The 24395-nt window shown below is 42.5% G+C and overlaps 1 protein-coding gene across 1 annotated transcript in view; it reads left to right on the top strand.

Annotated features, from left to right (window-relative positions):
- The window catches only part of LOC140695508 (trafficking protein particle complex subunit 9-like), a 33293-nt gene extending 10892 nt beyond the window's left edge, over window positions 1–22401 (top strand). The window contains exon 4 of the mRNA XM_072958243.1: window positions 21875–22401. Within this exon, the coding sequence (XP_072814344.1) occupies window positions 21875–22123 (249 nt within the window). The 3' untranslated portion in view covers window positions 22124–22401. The remainder of the gene's footprint in view (window positions 1–21874) is intronic.
- Window positions 22402–24395: the final 1994 nt, after the last annotated feature.

The raw sequence follows: 24395 nt of genomic DNA, 5'->3' as shown, positions 1-24395 counted from the left end.
TGAGGAGAAGCTGAATTGATATGAGCAAAGAGTTGTATTTGCTCTTATTAGTACTTTCTAATATTTTCATCATTTTCTGTAATTTTTCTTGTGGTCATTTTGACGGGAATAGAATTTGTTTTTTCCAGGTATTCTCTGATTGTAACAAGACAATTATTAAATTCATACTTTGCTTTTTAATTTGAAATCCCACCTGTAAAAAATACTTATGTATACTAGAGTCTCTTTTTGAGCTCATGATTTATTTCTGTCAATCTTACTTTCTTACTCTAGCACTATATCTTACATATTGTAAAAATTTATTTAATATATTACAGTGCGAATTTTTTGATTCTTTTTTCGATCCCTAAATTTCTTGGCTTGTATTATGACTTTATTATTCCTGAAGAATTCTAATATAATTTTTTCAAGTTAAAAAAAAACAGATAAGTGTTGTCATGGGATTTTTTAGTAATTTTGAATTATCTTTAGGAGAACGTACATCTTTAAAACTGCTTTCCTCCATACAAAAGATTGATGTCTCTACTTTCACACTTTTACTTTACCCCTCAGTACAGTCCTGTACTTTCTCCATGTACAACATGGGCATTGATTTTGAGTTTATTCCAGATTATTGTTGATGTTTTTGTTAATTTTTTAAGTGAGAATTTTTGCTATTATATTTTTTAACTGTTTAAACTGACACCTAGGAAGGCAGATTCGGTTTGTAAATACTCACTTTGTAACTTCTCATTTAAAATTGTAAGTATTAAGTACTTGTTACAGAATCCTTTCTTTTCTGTTTTTAAAAATTTGTTTCCAAGATTCTCAAAATGGTCATAGCTAAGTAGTATAGGTGGGGAGACAGATGGAGAGAGGTAGTGTGGCTCATGTACAAACTGTGAGCACTTTCGTGGCTGCCTTTATGCTGGAAAAGCTGATAAACAGTCCAGCTTAAACCAGGGTGGCTTTGTATGCACTTGAAATCCAGCTTTCCTGCCTGTATAGTGAAGCCTGGTAGGCGTGGCAGGTAGATGATCAAGGTCGAATGGAGGTTATTGGCTGCACAGAGCACTGTGTCTGAGAATTGGAGACCATCGCCATGGGAAATGCTTGGTGCCAGGAACAATGCAGAGGAGCTGGGGAACCTTGTGTTAAGGATTTTCCAGCCCTGGGAGTGGGAATATCAGACTCTGCATTCAGATCTGAGTTTGAATTCATCCTCTTTAGTTTACTTGTCCTCTGACTTTTGTCAAGCTATATACCGTCTTTCACTTCCTGTTTTCTTGTCTCTCAAATTAGGAGAATTACATCCTGCTGCTAGAGTGTTTGATCAGGTTAAATAATTTGTGTCTATAAGATGTCACATACAGTCACAAGCTCAGTGAGAAATGGGCTGTCGCCTGTTCTTCTGCAGCTCAGTGCTTGACAAGACATGGGGGAAAGCCAGTCCCTAATTTGTGTGTGATTCAAGTAGGAACAAAATTAATGTCTTGCCTTTCCCTAGCAGTATTCTTACAGCTTTGCTTCATTTACTTCTTTCCTCCTTTCCTTTCCCCTTTCCCATCCTCCACCAAAAGAGCCTCTCAGAATAATAGATTCAAATTACTTTAAAGGTTGGCTCATCCTCATGAAATGATAGTATCATAAAAAAAACTGTGCAAATCCCAGAATATATTTTATATGATTTACACACACACATGTGCGTGCAAACACACACACACACAAAATCAGTCTACCTCCCACTTGCAGAGGGAGAAGGTCCACTTTTTCTGAGTTTTCATTCACAGAGAGTGAGAACAATGTCTCTTACACAGACTTTCACCAGGCTTCGTGCATGGTGTTTTTAATTGAATTTCTGTTTGTGGCCATAGGTATAGTCTCCTAATAGAAGAGAGAAAGTGGAGACATAGACATTCCGCTGAGATATTGGTGTCATCATATTTTAGTTGTAAAGGACTTAAGACAGCATAGAGTCGCAACATTTTATGGGTGAGAATCCATGATGTTGTAACTTAGACAAGAACCTGGGTCTTCTGCCATTTTGTCCACGCGGGTGAAGAGGCAACTGGGCAGGGGATAGTAGGGATCCTTCCTGCTTCACTTCCATGTTCTTGCTAGTTTTCACTTCAGCTGCCTTTAGTTTATGTTCATGAGGCCACTCATGGGAAGGTCACTCTGTCCTGATAGATTGAGTTTCTTATCAGCGAAAAGCTCTGGACCCACTCATATTTCCCAGAGTTTTCTGCTGACCTGCTGACACTTTATATAATTGAGACCTAAGAAACTACTGAATATAAAATCCTTATTGTTATCGTTTCCCCTCGAGTTCCATAGGAATGGGGTGCTGTCTCAGGCTGTCTAAAGCCAGATCTGAACAAAGATAGGGTGATGGGCTGTGCTGCTGGACCTACACAGTCGAAGGGGATTTCCACCTTAGCTTTAGAATCAGGCAGATTAGTTCAAATCTTGCCTTTACCAATTATTATCTTTGTGTCTTGGGGGAGAAACTGTACTTTTTTGTGTCCAAATTTGTTTATCTGTAAATAAGTTCAGTATTTATTTTAAGGTTTCTGTTTTAGAATTGAATGAGCTAATTCATTCACTTATACCTAAAATAGCGATCGCATGGTTCTATGCTGGTGCCTTGGTAGTTGATTATTAAGGGAATCGGCAGTGAGAATGGGGGTGGGGGACCCCTGGATAATAGAGCTTATATTCCAGGATATGCTTGTAAAAGACTGGATGTGCAGTAGATTTTTAGTAAATATCTACTCCTTTCCTAATCTGCATTGATTGTTTATATATCTTTATAAAAATATATTAACAATTTTTATTGCAATTTAAATATTTTTGTAGTATTTACATTATGTAGCTATAAAAATACATGAAATAAAATGATTTGACTTTTATTTTCTTTTCAATAAGCAAAACAAAATAAAATAGAAAAGAAAAAAGTCTTGAGGGAGTAGAAATAATTTTATTTCTGTGGAATCAATTCCGTATAATAGGTCTTTGTCATGTTGTTAAACAGCATATAAAATTGATAGGTTGTGACATACTGGAAATGAGGAAACAGTGGAGACATACTACCTCTAATGCAGTCATTTTGTTACCAAGTCCAAACTCGTTCTGCTTGCTGCATGACAGGCCAATAAATGGGGAGATGAGATGTTGGAGTAAGGAATAGTGACTTCATTTGAAAATCTGGCAGACCCAGAAAATGGCATATTGATATCCAGTAGAACTCTCTTCCCCAAAGCAGAATTCAGTCTCCTTTTATACTAAAAAGCGGCGGGGATGTGGTTGGTTGTTGCAAACTTCTCGCTGTACGAATTGTTTGTCCTTGGAATCCTTTGTTCCTGCAGCTGTCCATGGTGGGTCAAATTAAGGTGCCCCCGTAAAACCTCCAAATAAAAGAAAGGTTATTATCTATTTTGCAACTTGCCATCTGTACATAAGTGTAGAAGAGCTAATATCCTTAAAGATCAGAGCCCGGAGAATAGGCTGTCCTGGATATTTCAGGCTAAAGGCAACTTTTTTTTACAAAAGGTGCAGAGATAGCAAGTCGGAGCCTAGAAAACAAGGTACAGGTTTAAAGCCAAATGAACACATCTAACATGGAGTCAAATTTGTTCTTTTCTTTTACAATTTCTTTTTCTAACTCATAAATAATTTTAGTAAGAAACATGAGAAATTTTTTTTATTTTTGCTTCTTAATAACGGATTACAACTACACTTTAGTGAGCAGGGATGCTGTGCATGCCTTGGGGTCACAGCAAACTCTTGTTGGGGGTGGTCGACCCTGTAACATACCTGATGTCCTGTGAGTGTTGGTGAGGGTCCCCCTAACCAGGGGCTCTCTTCAGGAACCACCATATGGGCATTGACCTCTGGAGACCTCTTTTTCAGCTGCAGGAAATTTTTTCAGATTTTGTGATGGAAAAATCTCTCCAGCTGCAGATAATCAGGGAATAAAGGAAGAGGAAAAGGGCTTGAAGTAGAGTAGAAGAGAAGGACAGAATATCAGGGAACGTGGGGGCTTGGCAGCGGGGCCTCGGGAGAGAGAGGAGCAGATGTGTGGAGGGTCCCGGCTACGGAACTAGCTCCTGCAACTTTCCCCGCACCCAAGCCACACAGCTTTTAATTGGGCCCAGGACTCCCTCCTGTCTGGATGTCACCCTGGGCAGAACTTTGAGAATCGAAGCTAAGGGGTGGTCAACACTCACCTAGGGGGTCACTGAGGACTTTGCTCAAGTCCACATTGACTTTTCCAGTCATGTGCCTTCACCTGTTCTTTATCTCAGGATCTGAGAAGCAGGAGCAAGGAACTCATGGAGAGATCCAGGAAGATATCTGACTGTGTTAAGAGACGACAGTCACAGTGACACGTGGAGCGAAGACACTTGCAGTAAAGTAAAATAACTTCACAACTATTGCATCAGAGCTGCAAGGGTGAGAGAGCCTAAGCCTGTCTCAGAGTGCAGGGGACAAGAGAAAAGGAATGGTAAAATTACCACTGACATTTGAAATTTTGTTAAAAAGAATGCTACTGTTAATTGTATCACTTGAATGTATGCAGGTGTTTTTCTATGAGCATTCATAGGTTCACAAAACCCCACCAGCCACTCTTGCTCCCATCTGGTGTGGGCTTTCTCAAGCACAGTGCCCTTCCTGCTTGGGTGGGCCACGCTGCTGGTCCTCGCCTGGGGCCGGACTGCTACAGGACACTGAGTCCCCGAGGCACGACCTGGGATACATGACAGGAACATCTCTGCTCTTGGCTGAGGGCCTCCGTTTCCCCCTGCAGTGTAAGAATGCCGGTGACTCAGTTAGAAGCATGCATCCAAGCCATCCTTCCGTGTCATCACCATCTAGAAGCGGTGCCTGAATATTCTGAATTTCTGCAGAATGTTGTTTACAATCACCTTGAACAAGTGAGTGTGTGTCCTCTTTCAAGTGGAGGAATTACTGCCGTTTTCCTGGAACTTACTCACCAGTAGTCCATCTGATTTTTCTGTGCTAGGATTCAGTATGGCCTGCTAATAACTCTGCAGTCAGATCTTGAAACCCTGATGAAGAGGATTATTTATTTTCTTTCCTTATATGATAGTATTTTACTTTCAAAATTCTGAGTTTTCTGTTCTTGGAGGAATTTTTTGGGGGTTTGGAGAAACAACTTTGCTCTTACCATCTTTGTGACCTGTTGCTATATGCATCTCACCCGTCTTCTGTCACTTGTGAGGCGGTTCCATTTGTGACCCTGTCCGGGTTATTCATGTTATAAAACATAAAATCTGTAAAAGTACAGAACCCTTTTACTCCGAAGACATTCCACAAATACTCCTTTAATCTGGGTGTGGTTTTAACAAGACACAAACATTAGAACATATACTTGCAGGTTGCCAGTGCAAAATCCCCAAATGAATAGTCTAGCTCAACATCTAAAATCTTTCTTATCTACCTTGGATATGTATGGATAAGTGAAGCAGTTTGCTAAGAACCCAAGACCAGGTTTAGGATACAGGCTGATGTAGCTCAGCGGGTCCTCCCAAGCTGATGCTCTGCCAGAGAGTGGGGTTGAGGGGAGAGGGCGTGCCCTGCCCTCCATGAGCTGACAGTTTCATGGCAAACACCTTCACAAGGTGAAGAAATTGGAGTTTCTTCTATGAACAGTGGGTCTGAAAAGAGCCCAAAAAGCATGGGAGTGACACAATCCCATTTGTCTCAAGTAGGGGAGAGTGGCTGTGGGGCCACTTGGGAGACTCGTGAGTCCAGGTGGGCAGTGTTGGTGGCTTCCACTTGAGCGGTAGGATAGTGGGTAAAAGCGAACAGATTGAAGGCATGTTTAGATGGTAAAAAGAAAGATTTAAATCTGTCTGTGAAGGTAGGATGGAGTAAGGCCCAGGTTTCTGGGTGGATTAATGAGTTAAATGATGGTCCTGCTGTGTTCTGAGGAGGGAAAGCTGCAGAGGGATTTCTGGGGGAAAACTGATGAGTTCAGCTGTGGGTAAAGTGAAAGGTTGTTAGATGTGTGGTCTGGGATCTCAGGTGAGAGCCAGTAGTGAGTAGGGAGAGGGGAGAGAGACTTTCAAATAATTTTATCTTGTGAACATACATATAAGGATGAGTAATGACACACTTAACCCCTCTATATTCTGTATTTAAAACCCAGTAACATTTTGCTATATTGGTTGCAGGGGTTCTTAATTTTTTAATACAAATAAAATAAATAGAAACAAAATAGTGGAGTTAATGAATATCTTAGAGTTGATGTGTGTCCTTGTATGTATTTTGATTTCTCATCTTTATAAACATAATCTACAAAAAGTTAACTTGCTTAGAATAAGAGTTAAACACAGGGACATGACACACTCTGTTGGGGGTTGAAGGTGATATCTTTGGCAAATTATATAGCCTCTCTTTGCCTTTGTTGCATTTCTGTGAATGCCCCCGTGCCCCTCATCACAGCTGATTTCCTAGACTAGAAGTTGGGAGGGAGGCTGCTGAAGGGAGTAAGAGGTGGCAACTGCTAGGAACAAAGAAGACAAAGACAAAAACAGATTAAAGCCGAGAAACTGAGTCCTAATACCCTCAAAGGATAAATAATCCCGCAGTGTTTTGAGCCACTTATCGTAAGGGAAACAAAGTCACGTGGATCCAAATCTCTTGAGCATATGTATATTGTGGGTGGGAGGGTATCATCAGAAAAGGGTTGAGAAGAGGCTTTTTGGTTTCCCTTAACGTTTTCAGTAAGAATGGGGTGCAGAAGCAAAAACCACCCGCTACACAGTAGAAGGTGTTGTTTTGTGCGAAACTGACCAAAGTTTGGAAACCAGTCATCAGTGGTGCTGGGAAATGAAGAGGCTTCTGGATTGGGTGGGGCACTTGCTGTGACTTCCAGGTGACCTGCTGGCTGGGGGCTGTGAGGCGGGCAGTAGGTTTGCAGTGTGACCTGGGCATAATCCCTGGCTCTGAGGCTGCTGGTCTGACTAGCAGACCTGGGCAGATGCAGTCCTATTGGGGCATCTCGTGATGTGGCCTGGGTCACCTGCCATGCTGAGGGCGAGAGGAGGGATCCCCTAAGGGGGTGTTCCTGTGAAGAGTAGAAACGTCCTCCTGCAGGGGAGGAAGAGCCTCTGAGCAGCGGGCCGGATGCACAGGCAAGAGCAGCCTGAGCACGGAGATTTCGGGGACCTGGAAGTCATAAAGTGGCCCGAACAGCCTTGTTCCTGAGAAACTGGAGGGAAAAGATGCTGCAAATGCAGGCTAATTTCAGACCCTGTGGTGGGTCATGAGTGATAGGAAAGAACTGGTCAGGCAGGCACGAAAGAACCCTGTGGTTGTCCCAGTTGGGGCGTCACACCAGAGGGAGGAGCAGAGTTATAGACTTTGTCACTTTTTATCTGTGTGACTTTGAACAATAACACCCCACCTCTCTCTATATATATCTTCATCTGTAAAGTGACAGAGTGACAACTCGTGTCATCAGAAGGCTTAGTTTAGCTCTGATCCTCATTGTCCAGTCCTGTCAGTGCTGCCCTGCAAGGTTCTGCAGTGGGTGCTCTTACCCTGAGATGGGAGGGCGTAGAAGGGCATTGTAGCACCCGAGGGCAGGAAGGGGTTGCTTTAAAAGCAGACATGTAGCCTCCTGCAGCTGCAGACCTACAGGCAGTTTGGTTTATGGTCGTGGAGAGGACTTTGGAGGTCTTAGCATCGTCTTAAGACTTGTTTTCCCTTGGGGACCTGATTTGCCTTTGCAGATTAATGTTGAAGATTTGGGCTTCTGGCAAAGCTGTTTTCAGAGATGGGTATATATGTAACATATAGTATAAAATGAAAGGTTTTATTTAATATTTGGGACTTTGTAGCTGTAGGGAACAGCTCTGTTGGCCTGGTTTCCACGGAGGACACTAGCAGTCGTCAGAGCGTGCGGGAGGGCAGGCAGCCTGCAGTGCTGCTGCGGGGGTTCTCCCCAGCAGGACGCTCTGCTGAGTTGACTCTTCTCTGAGTTTGGTTGCCAGAGGAGCAGACAGCAAAGTAATGAGTTCTGGTGGGATTGTATAATGACAGGAAGAAAGAGGGAGCCGTAGTTCTTAGGGACTACTACTCTCTTTTGGTTCCTGATCCAGTGTGTCCCATTACACAATTGATGTGTTGTGTCTATTCTGGGACTTGATTGAAATAAACGTGCAGCCTGAATATTAAGAGTTATGTTTTATTTGTCAGAAGGACTCGAGCCAGGATGACCGCCTCTCAGAACACTCTGAGGGACTGCTCGCAAGAGTAGGGGAGAAGCTAGGATTATATAGGAGCTTTACAACAAAGACCAGGTAGTCAGAACAATAAAACATTGCTTGTTATCTAAAGAAAGCCAGGTATCTCAAGTTCATGAATTTAATGCTTTTCAATATATGGGAGGAAGCCAACATTTGGGCTGACTGAATATATACTTTAGACAAGCACCTAGCTATCTAGGGCCAGTAATCTGTCCTTTCTTATTCGGAGTCTGCTCAGAGGGCACCGTTGTGAATGGCTGCAGGCCCGTCTTCACTGGGGGGTGGCGGCAGCCGCTGATGACTTGTTTTCAGCATTCTTTGTTTAGTGACATGGTTGCAATATTTTCATTCAATTTGTAGTGTTTTCATTCACAGAAAATTATGGTATTACCCTGATTATGGATAATCTGGAAGCTTGGAATGGAACCGAGATGGAATTACTGCAGGTAACTTCTACTTTAATAAGCCATGTGTAAACATGAACACGGAGGAAGCATACAAAAGGATTCGGTGGTGAATGGGAAGGGTTTCTGCACGTTACAGGAGAAGGCAAGGCAGAATTCTTCTTCTTTGTGGGCAGGTATGTGAGTCCAACTTTCCTTTCTGAAGTGCTTTCTGAGAACTGTTTATGGTAATGAACCAACATTGACAAACGGTGACACACATTGCATTTAAGAGCTGGCTGGCTTCAACTTGGGTATTGGACAGGTGGAATTCATAGGCAGTGGTCAGGTGGATGGGACAGAGATGGAGCCCAGGCCTGGGCCCATATTCAGGTTGAAATCGCCATTTACTCACCATAGCGCCTTGGACTTGAATGTAACCTCTCTTAAACTGATGGTGAGTCTGTGAAATGGGCATGATAATATTCGTTACTTCCTGGGCTTGTTGTAAGTTCTGAAGATTATTATAGCACACATGAAGCACTTAACACACTGACACTTAGCAGTGTACACTTTGTTCGACCACCACGCTTGGTGTGTGTCAGAGCCTTAAAGGCAGCATGTGTCTGTTTAGGATGCACTGGTAGCCCCTTGGCTAGTTTGTGAATTTGGTGATTTCCTTTAATACTTGTAACTCTGTGTGCCATGGGCAGTTATTTTTATGGACAGATGAGGAATCTCAGGGTAAAAAAGACTGTGTAATTTGCCCAAAGTCAGACCATAATTTTGTGTGCAGGGGCCTCGGTTCAGCATGGGCTCCTGGGCCTTCTGCTCTCTCCGTTCAGCACCAGAGCCAGATGTGGGCTTGGCTGTTTCCCAGCCCAGAATATCCGGCAGGCCACAAGACACACCTGGTCCTGTGCTGCTTGAGCAAAATCTCCGGAGGAGAGGCAGTTACAAAAGGGATAAACATAAAAACAGACGACAGCAAATTGTGATCAGCTCTGAGAAGGAAAGGAACACGTCTGGCCGTGCAGAGCTGGGAGCTTTCCCGTCGGGGCTGCTCTGGGGGCGCTCATCTCAGCTAAACAAGCTGTGCTGCTGCACCAAGGCAGGAAGGCAGGGCGCGTGTGGCCAGGTAGACAGGGCCTCGTTGATCGTACTCATTCCCTATTAAGTGGCAGGTGTCACAGGCACTTAACTAATAAACAGATGTTGGCCAGAATCATCACGCATTTTGCTTGGTAGTTTTATTGGCGCCAACTTTGAGAGGAGGTCATTGAAGCTGGGGAGTTTGCTGCATGCCCGTGATTACCATGGAAATACCCCCACTGGTCTTCCAACCTAGACTGGTGTGGCTGTCATGTCCCAGCCCTGTGAATGGCATCATGCAGCTTCTCCCAAGTGGCCCAAATGACTGACATTGATATGCTTAATTCGTAGGAAATGGTATGTGGCAATCAGAGAAAAAGGTAGTAAGAAATTGGAAAACTAGAAAATAACCAATTCTTCCCCTGCTGGGGGACCGTACCCTGTGTCTCTCACCCCACTCACTGCCTGTCACCTCCTCCCTGCCGACTCCGTGTTCAGAAGCCACTCTGAGCCTTTGAAGAACATTTTGCCTCATGACACTGTTGACTAGGACCTGCGACCTCTCTGTCCCTGGTTAACTCTCTCTTCAAAGCCATTTAAATTTCTTGCAGGCTCCTCCACTCAAATGTAAGAATAGCCCCTTTAAACTTCTTGATGCAGGTCCTTAATGAAGATCTTGGGAAGGAAACCTAGCCAAAACCTGGGAGGTATTCACAGAGTGAATGTAACCTGAGCATTTTTTGACGTTCAGAATCAGAGCGGTGGGAGACACAGGAAGGCCTTTTTAAGTTAGAAAGTGGAAAGAGAAAGGACTCAGGATGTTTGAGACTGAAACATCTCGGTCCCAGCCAGCAAGGCACCTGCGTTCAGGATGGTGTGTGGGGAGTGCAGAGTTCTCAAAAAGAAAGAAGTGGTGGGATGGCAGGGAGGACATTTAGGTACTTAACTGGGGAAGGAAAAAGTTGGCTGAACATTTCCTTGTTGAACAAGAGGATTGTGACATGATGTGCTTGTATTTTGGAGAGAAGGGTTTTGTGGAGCCAGGCCTAAGGAGAAATCTCTCTGACTGGGGAGTCAGCACAACAAAAAAACACAGAGAACCAGGCAGACCCCATGGCCCCTGATGGGGGAGAGGCTGCCCACCAATTGGAGACCTGGAGGCTGCTTCTGTCCCTTAGCTGGGGCCTCAGACCTCACTTCACATCCCAGTCCTGTTGATACAAGAAAAAATATGTGGGGCATGAGAAGGGCTGTGTCCCAGGCTTCCGTTGAGCCCCTGGGTTGTGCCCCACCAGATTTTGTTCCTTGGCTTCATGCAGTAAAGAATTCAAGAACAAGCCAGTGTTGAGTAAAGGTAGATTTATTCAGAGAGATACATTGACAGGCATGAGAAACGTCACGAAGTATGGGGGTTTGATGCTCAGATTAAAAGTAGGCACACACTCCACAGAAATAGTGTGGGCCTTCTCCGAAGAGGTAGAGAGAGGGGTTCCTGGGAGGTGGCTCTGTGTTGCTCCTTTTCTTGGGCTTCGTGGTTTCATATGCTAATAAGTAGAAGGACCAGCCTTAGGGCAAGGGGCTGGGATTCCAGGGAGTTGGCCATTTTCCACACTTTGACCTTTTGTGGCTAGCCTTGTGACTGCCATGGTGCCTGGGGCCGTGTTATTCACCATGTTACTATTACAATGGGTGTATAATGAAGCTCAAGATCTACTAGAAGTTAAATCTCTTCATCCTGAGCCTCAAGACCTATTGGGGGTTGAATTCTTCACCATTTTGATGTTAATTGCTGTGGTCTTTCTTGAATGGCTTGCTCTGCCCCCTTCCATCCTGTCTCACTGTGATGACACAGAGAGAGCAAAGGCTGGACCCTGCGTGTGTTCCTGCATTTAACAGCGGGAGATGTGGGGTGGGCTGAGGATGATTCTGAGTGGTGAGAAATATGTTTCAGATTTTCCCACATGAGACATGGGGACCTGCCAGCAGCCATCGCAGATTTATCTCACGGGCATTATCGCTTGTGTTGTTACGGAAACAACAGGCCAGCCAAGAAATAAGCAGCACTCAGAGGGTGGGAGTACTGAGATTTATTATGCCAGCGGGCTCAGAGGGGCTTCTGTTCCCAAGCCCTGAGCACATCCAAGACGTGCACATGAGGTTTTATAGGGTTAATTACAAGTATGGGGCTTTTAGCCAATAAGGCTCAAACAACAAAAAGCAAGGAATCAGTACACTGAAGCTTATCAATTTGGAACAGATCACGTTACTGACAATTGTTGACCTTGGATTTACGAGTTAGCTTGTTAGCCCAGTAAACTGACACTGAACTTCAGATTTACGAGTTAGCCCAGCAAAACTTAGATCAGTAAACCGACACTTATCACACTTAGATTTGTGACTTAGCTTGTTAGCCCAGCTGGGGTTTTTGTTCACAGTGTCACTCATCTTTTCTATTTTCCTTTTATTTTTAAAGTATTTAATCCAAATTTAATATCAGGATTTTTTTGGAAAGAAATTTCTCTTTCTTTTCTTTGGGGCTCTTTTGGGGGGTAGGTAATTAGGTATATTTATCTGTTAGTGGAGGCCCTGGGGCTTGAACCCAGGACCCTGTGCACACTAAGCACACGCTCTACCACCTGCCCCATCATCTTTTTCTTTTTGCTTTAGCTGCCAAGAATCTTACAGCTGAATTTCTAGTCGGCCTTTAACACTTGCCCTGACTTCATGGAATCCATTTTTATGAGTTTACCTCCCCCTGGTTTCATTTAAGTATTGAATCTCCATTTTCTCTTCACTCTCAGTTTTGCCTTTTTGTTGTTATGGTTGTTAAGCTGTGTTTAAAAAATTGTTTAATTTCTCTTTTAGCAGGAGGCTGAAGTAAATAAATATGTAAACAAACATCACACTTAAATGCTTTTATATATTCTAAGCTGTTTAGTAGTTAATTAAAAACCAAATTGAATATTAAAGGGATAACATTTTTAAATTATTTTTTAATTTTTTATAAAGACATAGCTGATTTAAAATATATGTTTCAGGTGTACAATAGATGCTCCATTTATAGTTACTGTAAAACATTGTCTGTATTCCCTGTGTTGTAAGATACATCCCTCTAGAGTGTTTACATTACATGTTGCAGTTTGTATAAGAAATTTGGGTAACGCAGAGTCTGGGACGTGGCTGTGGCTGACCCAGGTTCACGCAAACCCTGCCTGTCAAAGCTCAGGCCTTCACTCCTGTCTGCAGGGGAGCGAGTGGAGGCAGCTCTCATCAGCGCTGGCACCACACTCTGAGTGGCAGTGACAGCAGTGACTGTGTGTGGACGTGAAAATTGTTGTTCCAAGAGTTTTACATGCTTTTCTGCATTTAATAATTAAAGCCCTCCTGTGAGGAAGGGTTTTAAGTTTTTAATGAATAATACATTTTATTTTGATATTGATAGACTTCAAAACTCCGGAAAATTTACAGGAGTAGTACAATAAATGCTTAGATACAGTTCACCCTAAAGGGCACTATTTGCCCTTTTGTGACGGGCTTATTTTAGCATAAATTTTCAAAGTTCATTCATATTGTAGCCTGAATCAGTACATTATTCTTTTTGTTTGATAATATCCTTTTCCTTCTTTTTTCGTTTTTGGTCTATTTAAAAATATTTTCATTGAAGTCTAGTCAGTTTATAGTGTTGCGTCAGTTTCTTGTGTACAGCACAAAACTTCAGTTAAATAGGAACATACCTGCATTCATTTTCATATTCTTTTTAAACATAAGTTACTATAAGTTATTAAATATATTCTCCTGTGCTATACAGTATATACTTGCTGTTTATTGTATACATACTCAGCATCTGCAAATCTTGAACTCCCAATTTATTCATTCCACACCCTCTCCCCTCTGGTAACCATAGTTTGGTTTCTATGTCTCTGTGTCTGTTTCTGTTCTGTAGATAAGTTTATCTTTTTGTTCCTTTGTTTTTGTTGTTTTTTTTTTGTTTTAGATTCCACATGTGAGCGATCTCATATGGTATTTTTCTTTCTCTTTCTGGCTTATTTCACTTAGAATGTCATTCTCCTGGTCCATTCATATTGCTGCAAATGGCATTATTTTATTATTATTTTATTGCTGAACAGTAGTCTATTGGACATATATACTACAACCTCTTTATCCAGTCGTCTGTCAGTGGACATTTAGGTTGTTTCCATGTCTTGATATTGTAAATAATGCTGCTGTGAACATTGGGGTGAAAGTGTCTTTTTGAATTACGTTTCCTTACGGATATATGCCCTGGAGTGGGATTGCTGTGTCATCTGGGCCCCCAAGGTTTTGTCTTTTGAGGAACCTCTATACAGTTTTCCACAATGGCTCCACCAAACTGCATTCCCACCACAGTGTAGGAGTGTTCCCAATTCTCCACAGCCTCTCCAGCATTTAGTGTCTATGAACTTCTGAATGATGGCTATTCTGACTGGTGAAAGGTGATACTTGTTTGCAGTTTTGATTTGCATTTCTCTGATAATGATATTGAGCATTTTTTCATGTGCCTATTGGCCATTTGTATGTCTTCATTGGAGAAATGTTTCTTTAGGTCTTCTGCCCATTTTTGGATTGAATTGTTTGTTTTTCTTTTTTATCAAGTGTAAAAGCTGTTTACATATTCTGGGAATTAAGCCCTTGTCACTTTCATTTAATGCAACTATTTTCTCCCACTCCATAGGTTGTCTTTTTGCTTTAATTTTTGTTTTCTTTCCTGTGCAAAAGCTTGTAAGTTTAATTAGAACCCACTTGTATATTTTTGCTTGTATTTCTATTGCTTGAGTAGACTGCTCTTGGAAAATATTGTTGAGATATATGTCAGATGTTTTGCCTATGTCTTCTTCTAAGAGGTTTATAGTGTCTTGTCTACAATTTTAAGTCTTTAAGCCATTTTGAATTCATTTTTTTGTATGTTGTGAGGGGGTAGTCTAACTTCATTGATTTACATGCAGCTGTGCAGTTTTCTCTGCACCATTTGCTGAAGAGGCTGTCTTTGCTCAATTGTATGTTCTCACCTCCTTTGTCAAAGATTCAATTACCAAAAGTTTGTGGGACTATTCTTGGTAATTTTGTTTATCCATTCATTGATGGATGGATATTTTTAGTGACTTTTAGCTACTCTGAATGATACTGCTATGAATATTGATGTGCAAGTTTTTGTGAGAATACATTTCCATTCTGTTGGCTGTACAGTTGGCCCACCATATCTGTAGTTTCCACTTCATGGATCCAGATGGCTGATTGCAAAGGGACTTGATCATCCTTGGATTATGGTATCCAGGGTGGGGGGTTCCTGAAACCAACCCCCCGAGGACACTGAAGGATGACTCTACATGTAGGAGTGGAATTGCTCAGCCACATAACTCTAACCTTTTGAGGAAACATCGGGCTCTTCCAAAGAAGCTGCACCATTGCCCCTTTCCAATGGCTGCATATTGAGGGTATCCATTTCTCTGCCTCCTGACTGACACTTGTTATTGTCCATGTTTTGATTATAACCATCCTAGTGAGTTTAAAATGAGATCTCATTTTGATTTTGATTTCGCTAGTGATGCTGACCATCTTTTCAGATGCTTATTGGCCAATTGTGTATCTATTTAAATCCTTGGCAAATTAAAAAATTGGGTCGATTTTCTTTGTATTGTTCAGTTGTAAGCATTTGTTTTATATCCTGGATACTAGTCTCTTATTAGATATATGCTTTGCAAGATTTTTCTCCTATTCTGCAGATTGTCATTTCACTTTAATTTTTTTAAACATTAAAACAATTTCTTTCTAGGGGAGGTAATTAGATTTATTCATTTTGTTTTTCTTCCTTAGCACGCACTCTATCATTTGAGCTACCCCTTTCCCCTTTCATTTCACACTCTTGATGTTGTCCTTTGTAACAAATGATTTTAATTTGATGAAGTCCATTTTATCTATTTTGTTTTATCACTTGTGCTCTTGGTATTGTATCTAGGAAGCCATAGCCTATCCTATGACCACAAAGATTCATACTATGTCTTCTTTTAGAAAGTTCATATATTTAGTTTTTACGTTTCTGTCTGTGATCCATTTTGAATTAATATTTGTTATATAAAATACGGGGTCCAGATTCCAGATTCATTCTTTTGCCTTCAGATACCCAGGTGTCTCTGCTCCATTTGTTGGATAGACTATACTTTCAATGGAGTGTTGTTGGCACATTTCTGGAAAACTGACTGTAAATGTAAGTTTCCCCCCAGGATTTTTTATTGTGTCTCATAGATTTCTGCATCCAAACTTATGACAGAAGCATAATGACTTGAGTGCTATAGATTTGCTGTAACCTTTGAGTGAGTCCTCCAAATTTGCTCTTCTTTTTCAAGATTGTTTTGGCTGACCTGGGTCCCTTGCTTTCAATATGAATTTTGGGATCAGTTTTTCAATTTTTGCAAAGAAGTCAGCTGGAATTTTGATAGGGATTCCATTAAATATGTAGATTACTTTGGGAAGTCTTAACATTTTTAACAATATTTTCTACCATTGCATGATCATGGGATGCCTTCCATATATGAAGATATTTTAAATTTTTTTTGGTGATACTTCAAAATATTCAATGTACAAATCTTGTAAACTTTTGTTAAATGTATCTCTCATTTTATTTTTTATGCAGTTGTAAATGGAACGGCTTAGCTTCATAAGGGTGGGACTATATATATCAATTTATTTATTTCTAGGATTCCTACATAGCAAATACACTAGGTTTATATTTGCTACATTGATCTATCCACAATTCTTCCCACCCCCGTGTCATAAGAAACCAAGACCCAGCTTAAGCCATCTGAACACCTATGTGGAAGTGAGAAATGAGACCTTTGGGTGGGGTTTGTGTAGATGATACTGAGATCTTATTCAGGATGGCTTCATCTTAATTTCTTTTAAACAATCCTTTCAGAGTATATAGTCAGATACATTAGGAAAATGCTGTTTTGATGTGCGGAGGAGCTAAGACTATAATTTTCAAGTAATTTCTAGTGAGAGTGTTGTACTTGAAACATAATTTGCATCAATCTTTGAAGATTTATGTTTCAGGAGCTTTGAGTAAATAATACCTGTCTTTATTCAATAACTACAACTAAATGCTCAAGCAACATGTAAGAGTTTGAGCAAACTGCTCCCGCCCCGTAGTGCTGGTTGGTTGCAGCTGTAACTGGAGTCAGCGCTTACCTCGCCCAGTACACTTGTGCTGATCTGCTCAAAACAGTTCGTCCAACAGTTTGTCGGTAGTCTTTTAGACAAAGCCATAAAGCATTGATTTAAGGTTGCTGGAATGTAATCTATTCTTATTAATATTAAGTAAGCACATATTGAGTACTTACTGTATGTTGGGAATTGTCCCTCAGCCTCACATGAATATTACTTCTAATAAAACCTCTCATATTTCCCTGTTATTTGCACTTTACAGATAAGGAGACTGAGGATTAGGTCTTCTCTCTTTTGGGGGGAGCTCATTATCAATGATGGGAAGTTGTAAGGAAAAAGATATTGATTCATCCAGAGAAAATATTTTTCTGAGATTCAGTATTGAAGAAGGTAACCACTGAAGAGGGTGATCATTGTTTGAGTGAGACGAGCCCCGGGTTGTACGGAGTCAGCATCCCTGTCCTGGACGCTGCACGTGTAGAGCTGCGTGGTGGGTGAGGCAGCGCGGCCGCGCAGGGAAAGCGGATGCCGGGCCGTTGGGCTGTGCTCAGGCCCGGTGGGGCTTTCTCCTAAGAGCAGTGGACCGTCATTGACAGATTTTAAGTAGGCTAGTGCGATGCTCTCGTAGATCACTTTTGTCTTGTAGAATGCTTAGAAACATTTAGAAGGCTCGGCAGGAGGTGATGTGATGAGTCAGAGTAGGGTGGCTGCGAGGTGTAGCAGTGTTCAATTTTCAAGTGATTTTCAGTCCCAGGTTTGTGGCTCAGTAGCCGTGTCACTTTGGATGACACACCCAAGGAAGTGAAACAATTTATCTAATCAATAGAAGCAGTGATGTACCGAACTCCCAGGACTGCTGTGTAGATCCAGTGAGATAACGTGTGCACAGTGTGCAGCATGGTCCCCAGCACAGAGTCAGTGCTGAGGGAGTGCCAGTGAGTACCTGGTAGGACAGGTGTGGGTGGTGGATCTCATTGACTGAGGAAATTTGTCCCTGAAGGAGGGGTCTTGTCACATCTGTGAGTGATTGGCCTGAGCTGGGAGAGGCAGGGAGACCTTGCCCCCGACCAAGGGCCCTGGGCAGGATGGCTATGGGAGGAACACCGTGAAGTTAGCTCTTTGCAGGTGGAGTTGGAGGTGCCCTTGAGACATCTAAGTGCAGTGTCACAATCACAGAAGTGGTCTGGTCCCGGGCTGTGCATTTTCCTGCTGAGATATTGATCTCTGAACGCGAAGACATACTTTACAGGACAAGTGAATAGTAGTATCATCTCTCATCAAAGCTCACATCTCTTTATTCATCACTCACTTTGCTAATTGGGTACTTACAGAACACACTTCACTGTCCTCCCCTGGGCTCAGGCTCCACAGAAAAGAGCTGGTGAGTCTCCCTCTTTTCCAGAAGAAGACACACTTAGCTGGTAGACTTCTATACCTCGCCAGACTTAGAATTTTAGGTTGTTGATTTAATTCTATTTTCTGTTGGTCATCTCCTGACAGGAGAGACGTTTTACCTCATGGTCAGGTTTCAATTAGCTGTTACTGAGAATTGCTGGTCTGATCCATAGTGTATTTATTCTATTAACTTTGTAGAGTACTTATCATTTTTCTGTCTTTGCTCTTTAATTTTGTTTGCCCCTTCAATTTTCTATCTTATTTGGGACCTTATTTTATTTTTTAATTAAAAAATGTCTATTAGCAGTTAACAAAACAAAAGCAAAGAAAAAATGCACATGATAGCTAAATTTAGAAAATATCTTGTGTGTTTTCTGTCTCAGCAATGGAGGGTTCTAGAAACTCGTGAAAAGCTTCATTACATAAGTTCCTTTAAATTCTGATTAAGAAATAAAACCTTCCTTCCTCATCTTTCAAGCTGCACAGCTAATTGTCAAGAAAGTGAGGGGAAATTCTCAGAAGCCAAGACAAACCAGAAAGCAGGGATTCTGGGAGATACGTGAGCCTTAGAAGCCCTGGGGTGCCGGTTGGCTCCTGAACTGAGTTTCAGTTGCCCTGGCAGGAGGGCAGGAGGTGAGCCTGTGGCCTCTCACACTGGGAGTTGGATGGCTGTTCTTATATAAGGCCAAGCACATCCTGAGAATCCTGCTTTATAAAAGTTTGAATTAGAAAGAAAAGAATAAAAGCATTCCTCAAGGCAAGGAAGTAAGGAAAGTAAAATTTTTTGGAAGCGGGAAAAAATAACATATCCAAAGTAAGGATTTAGTTTAAAGCTGTTCTGGCATGAGAGTGACCACAAACCCATGGCAGAAAATCACAGCTCCTCCCGGAAAGAGAAGGTGTGTTTTGAATGAATCAGTGGACAGCCATTCTGAAAAAGGCCTCCAGAGTCTTCTGGATCAAGATACTGGACTCAAACACCTCCCTTCCATGGTCTCATTTAAATAACCAGAAAGGTTTTAAAGGAAAGAAGCCATAATCATAGTTCTATTTATTGACATTACTTTATGCTAGGAATTCAAAGGTGACTATGGAGTTGTCCCCTCTTTTATGGACCTTACTTTCTATTTGACATAGTTGGGGAACTTGGTGGAGGGTGGTGTTAGTATGTTGCAATTAACCAGGAGAGGAGTTTAAGAAAGCAGTGAAGGGTTGGTGACATTTTTCGCTGAGGACAGTCCTGTTCAGTTGGCTTGTAATTACAGGCTCGTTGAGTTGTCACTGGAGGGAATTAATCTTAAGGAATTTGGTCTTAACTCAGGCCTCTTCAGAATGGACAAGTGAACCTGGAGAAAGACAGTCAAATCTGTGCAGACATTGAAGTTCACTTCAACATGTGGTATCCATGAGCCAAAGATAGGACTAGTAGGCAGCACTTCTTGAGGACAGAGGAGTGGTTTTTAAGGTTCTTCAAGAATGAATCCCAAGGTACCGGGATGGCCAGTTGTCAAACTGTGTCTTTGCTCTTTGGACGGTGTATCCACCAAGGGTATTGGCCGTTTATAAGTTTCCATTTCTCCTTAATACATGTCAGGTTATGAGGACGTGGGCATAAACGTTTCACACCTTGTCAAGGTGACTTTGGGTACCTGCCTAGAATCATGGGCACAGTTGCGGCTGCGTCATACATCTTGCCGCACATCCCGCTCCCCGGCTCCGTGATCACGGCAGAGTGGTTCCTTATTGAGCTGTCCATCTCCTCTGTGACATCGTAACCAAACAAAAGATTGGAGAGTATTAGCTTGGCTTTTTTCTTTTCTAACATTCCCTTCAAATTATGATGACTGATAGTGGACCCAGTTACGTTTGCAGATGATTTACAAGTAGGGCTGTCAGTACAAACCTTGTAATCCCCGCTGTGTGATCTAGAGAAGAAAGTTACACTCTTTCCAAATTGTTTTGATGCACTTATGTGGGAAAATGATGTATGTTTGAATATGTATTTCCTCTCTTAATCATCATGGCTAGAGATGAATATTTGTAGACATGGAATGAGTACTCTGTATTTGAACTGTATGGTCCCCTAAATTCTCCCCAGCTTTTTAAAGTCATCACTGGAGTGCTACCTCCAGAGTGCCGCAAAGCATCCAACACTGCCTGCTCTTCGGACACTGTAAGTTTCCAAGTTGGAGAAGGCTGCTGGCTGGTGAGGCATTCTCTCGCACATCTCTGGTTGGGTGATGTGAGCTGAGAACACAAAAATTGGCAGACAGTAACTAACCACGATCACGTCCATTTCTGGAACACTCATGGAGGATTTTACACCTATGCTAGTGGAATACGTTATTTCATTTAGTTTTCCCAAAAATCATAATTAGATTTTATCACCTGTATTAACAAGGAAACTGTCAAAGCGAGTGACGTGCAGACTTTGGACTGGAACACGGGTCTTTCTGATCCCTGTCTCTGTTCCCTCCCCGGCCTATCCTTGCAAATGACCAGGAGACTCTTCCTCAGTCTTGAGTTTCCCTCTGATGTTACCGCTCTCTTTGTTTCTAAGAGAGGAAAACAAGTCTAAACTTACTTTCCAGTTGGAAATGGAATGGAGAGTTAACGTTGGAAGCCGGGAGAATCTGTCCTGTGATGAAGTGGTCTCCGAGCCACTTCCACTGGGATGTCACATCACTGTCTGGGCCCCTTGCTCAGCCTGTGCACAGGTGACAGCGCAGTTGTGCCGAGCAGTCCTCCCGGACAGGGCAGTGGGTTGGAAATGAGTTTGGGGATTTGGTTTCATTACACAAGTTCCTGAGGGCCTTGACCTGGCACTTCGAGTGGGAGCATTCCCTGTCCCACAGACTGTGCTCTGGGCCCGTGCAGACCTGACGTGGCCTCAGCCTGAGTCTCAGGGCCCGTGGTGATGAGGAGCATTTTAGCCCAGGGTCTGCCGGAGGCTCTGAGACTACTGGGCTGTGGGACTATGTCCAGGATGATAATAATTCCTCCCCGAGTTTCAGATTTCCTTGCCTGTGAGCCGGGGTAGTAGTTGTTTCTGAGATGATTGTAATGATTCAGTAACGGGCGCAGCGTGTGCTGACAGGTAGCTGGGTGCTTTAGGAGCAGAAGTCGCAGTCACTCTGTCAGCCTCTCCCTGTGCGCTCTGTGCTTTGAGAAGTTGTGTGTTTGGTGAAAGTCCTGCCCAGACCCTAGGGTCTAGATGAACTGTTGTTCCTTTACTTTCCCTTCCTTTTCCTCTTTCCCTTCTCTGTGTCCCATGTTTAGGTAGCAGATTCCTCTATTTCAGGGAATACGGGCTTTTCTAGTAAAGGGACAGGTGGAATGCGGAGAGGTGGGGCCCAGAGGGGGTCTGGAGTGTCTGCACAGTGCTGCTTCCCTGCGTTTCTGCATCCGGTCCCATCAGTGCACTAAGTCAGCCTTCCTCTTCCTTCCTGTGTCATCGGGTCTCTGTTTTAAGGGAAAACCATTTTTATGGGTCTTTTTTCACTTACATGTTTCATTCAGATGCTTGTTGCTTTTCTCCCTGTGCTTCAGCGTTCCGAGGAGAAAATTCAGCCGTGCAGCATCCTCTCCGAGCTCTACGAGTTGATCGGCTTCCACTGCAAGTCCACCTTCTTCAAGCGGGTGGCCCCCGTGCGGCACGCGGCCCCCGGCATCCCGGAGCCTGGCGGGAAGGCCTGCTCCCGACTCCTCCTGCAGATGCTTCCTGGCTACAGTCTGTCACTGGACTTGCAGGACTTCAGCAAATGTGTTGGAACTAAAACATTGCTTCAGCCCCATTAACCATGCCTGGTTTGGGCCCTGCTGTCCTGCCTCATCAGGGTGAATCTTGATTCATTTAGAACAGGGCTCAGCAGACTTTTCCTTTCAAGGGCTTGGGGGTAAATATTTCAGGGTCTGAAAACCTCCTGATCTCTGGTGCAGCTGCTCAGCTCTACTGTTTAGATGCCAGAACAGCCAGATAGTCCACACACCCATAGAGCTTTATTAACAGCGGTGGCTGGGGCTGGATTGGGTGTATGAACTGCAGTTTGCCCCCACAGCCTCCTCAATATTGACACCTGCACCAGAGTGTACATTTGTGACAATGGGTGAACCTACACTGACATGTCATCACCACCCATAGCCCATAGTTGACACTAGGATTTACACATTGTGTTGTGCACTCTGTGGGTTTGGACAGATGTACAATGACATGTATCCACCATCACAACATCATACAGAGTCGTCTGTCTTAGTGACCTTAAAATGCTCCGTGCTGCACCTCATTCATTGCTCTTTCCCCTCTAGCCTCTGGCAGCCACTGATCTTTCAGTCTCTGTGTTTTTCCCTTTCCCAGAACACCATACAGTTGGAATCAGACAGTTGCTGAAACTTCCCAGATTGGCTTCTTTCACTTGGTAATATGCATTTAAGGTTCCTCCATGTCTTTCCATTCCTTGATAACTCATTTCATTTTAGCACCAAATAATAGTCCATTTTCTGGTGGGACCACAGTTTATTTATCCATTCACCTACTGAAGAAGAGCTTAGTTGCTTCTGAATCCTGTTGAGTATGAATAAAGCTGCTATTAACATCTGTATGCAGATTTGTGTGTGAACATAAGTTTCCATTTCATCGAGTAAACACCAAGGAGCACAGTTGCCGGATCATATGTTAGAATTACGTCTAGCTCTGTAAAAAATTGCCAGACCGTCTTCCAAAGTACCTGGGCCATTTTTCATTCCCACCAACAATGCATTATAATTTCTGGTGCTCCACATCCTCACCAGCATTCGGTGCTGTCAGTGTTCTGCATTTTGGCAGTTCTGACAGGTGTGCAGTGGTATCTCGCTGTTTCAGTCTGCATCCCCTTAATGACAGGTGCTGTGGAGCATCTTTCCAAAGGCTTCTTTGGCATCCAGATTTCTTCTTTGATGAGGTGTGTGTTCAGGCATTTTGCTCATTTTTTAATCAGGTTATTCATCCTTCTTGTTGAGTGTAAAGAAATTTTGGTATATTCTGGATTTCAGCCCTTTATCAGTGTGTCCCTGCCCTTCACCTTCAGTGCCAGAGTTGTCCTTTGGGTCTCAGTGGAGTGTCAGATCTTCAAAGAGATTCCCTGTCTTCCCTCAGCCTAAATACTGTCCTTGTATTTTTCACTTTCATTGACTCATTTTGTTCTTTTTAAATAGCATTTCCCATAATTTGTAAGTATATTAAAGAGAAAAGGGCAATGATTGAACACCGCCTGCCCCACCAGGCTGTGTGCCCTGTGAGAGCAGAGGCCCTGTCCCCACTCACTGTTTCCCATGACAGCACATGTCACATGTCCATGTAAAAGTGTGTAACGTGGGGCCAAACCTGATGAGCAGCTATGACGACATGTGTTGTCTACCATTTATTGAGTAGACTTTGTTTCTGATCTTAATTATTAAATCATATGAATGAAACTAGGTTGTTTTGAAAAATAAAACAACAAAGCACACCTCAATGTGATTGGTAATTTCTACTTAGATTTCTGACCCAGGAGGGGATGTTCACCATCATTTTGTGGAGGAGGTTGGGAAGGTAAAGTAAGAGAGTGAGATCAAATAAAGTAAAAATGATAACAGTCAGTTGGCTTTATTTTCACTGAAATAAAAGGTATTTTAAACCCTATCTCAGCTGTTGTTCTGTTGTTTTAAACATTTCTCATAGAATTAAATGGAAGCCCACTAAACCCTGAAAGGGAAACTGTGTGCTCAGGTCCTGAAAATTGTTTATGTCTGTTTCTTGAGATATAAATTTCCCTGCTGGTTACAGAAATTCGAGGCGGAAACACAACAGTGCACTGCATGTGTCTGCCAGATTCACGGGCTGCTCAGTGTCAATTTCATTTTCTTGGATTGCAGTATAGGACGGATTTCCATGAGAAATATTGCTCAGACATTTCCTGAATGAAGGATTGAATTTTCCACAGGAAATATTATGAAAGAGAGTGACAAGGCACAAGGGTTTCACATAAAGGAATAGTTGATGTAATAAACTCTCACTATGGTGAATATTTTAAATAAAAGCCAGTTGAAAATTTTC

Source organism: Vicugna pacos, unplaced genomic scaffold (genome assembly GCF_048564905.1).
Source record: "Vicugna pacos unplaced genomic scaffold, VicPac4 scaffold_272, whole genome shotgun sequence".
Taxonomy (NCBI): domain Eukaryota; kingdom Metazoa; phylum Chordata; class Mammalia; order Artiodactyla; family Camelidae; genus Vicugna; species Vicugna pacos.
Note: the sequence above shows the minus strand (reverse complement) of the source record. Positions and strands in the feature narration are given on the sequence as shown.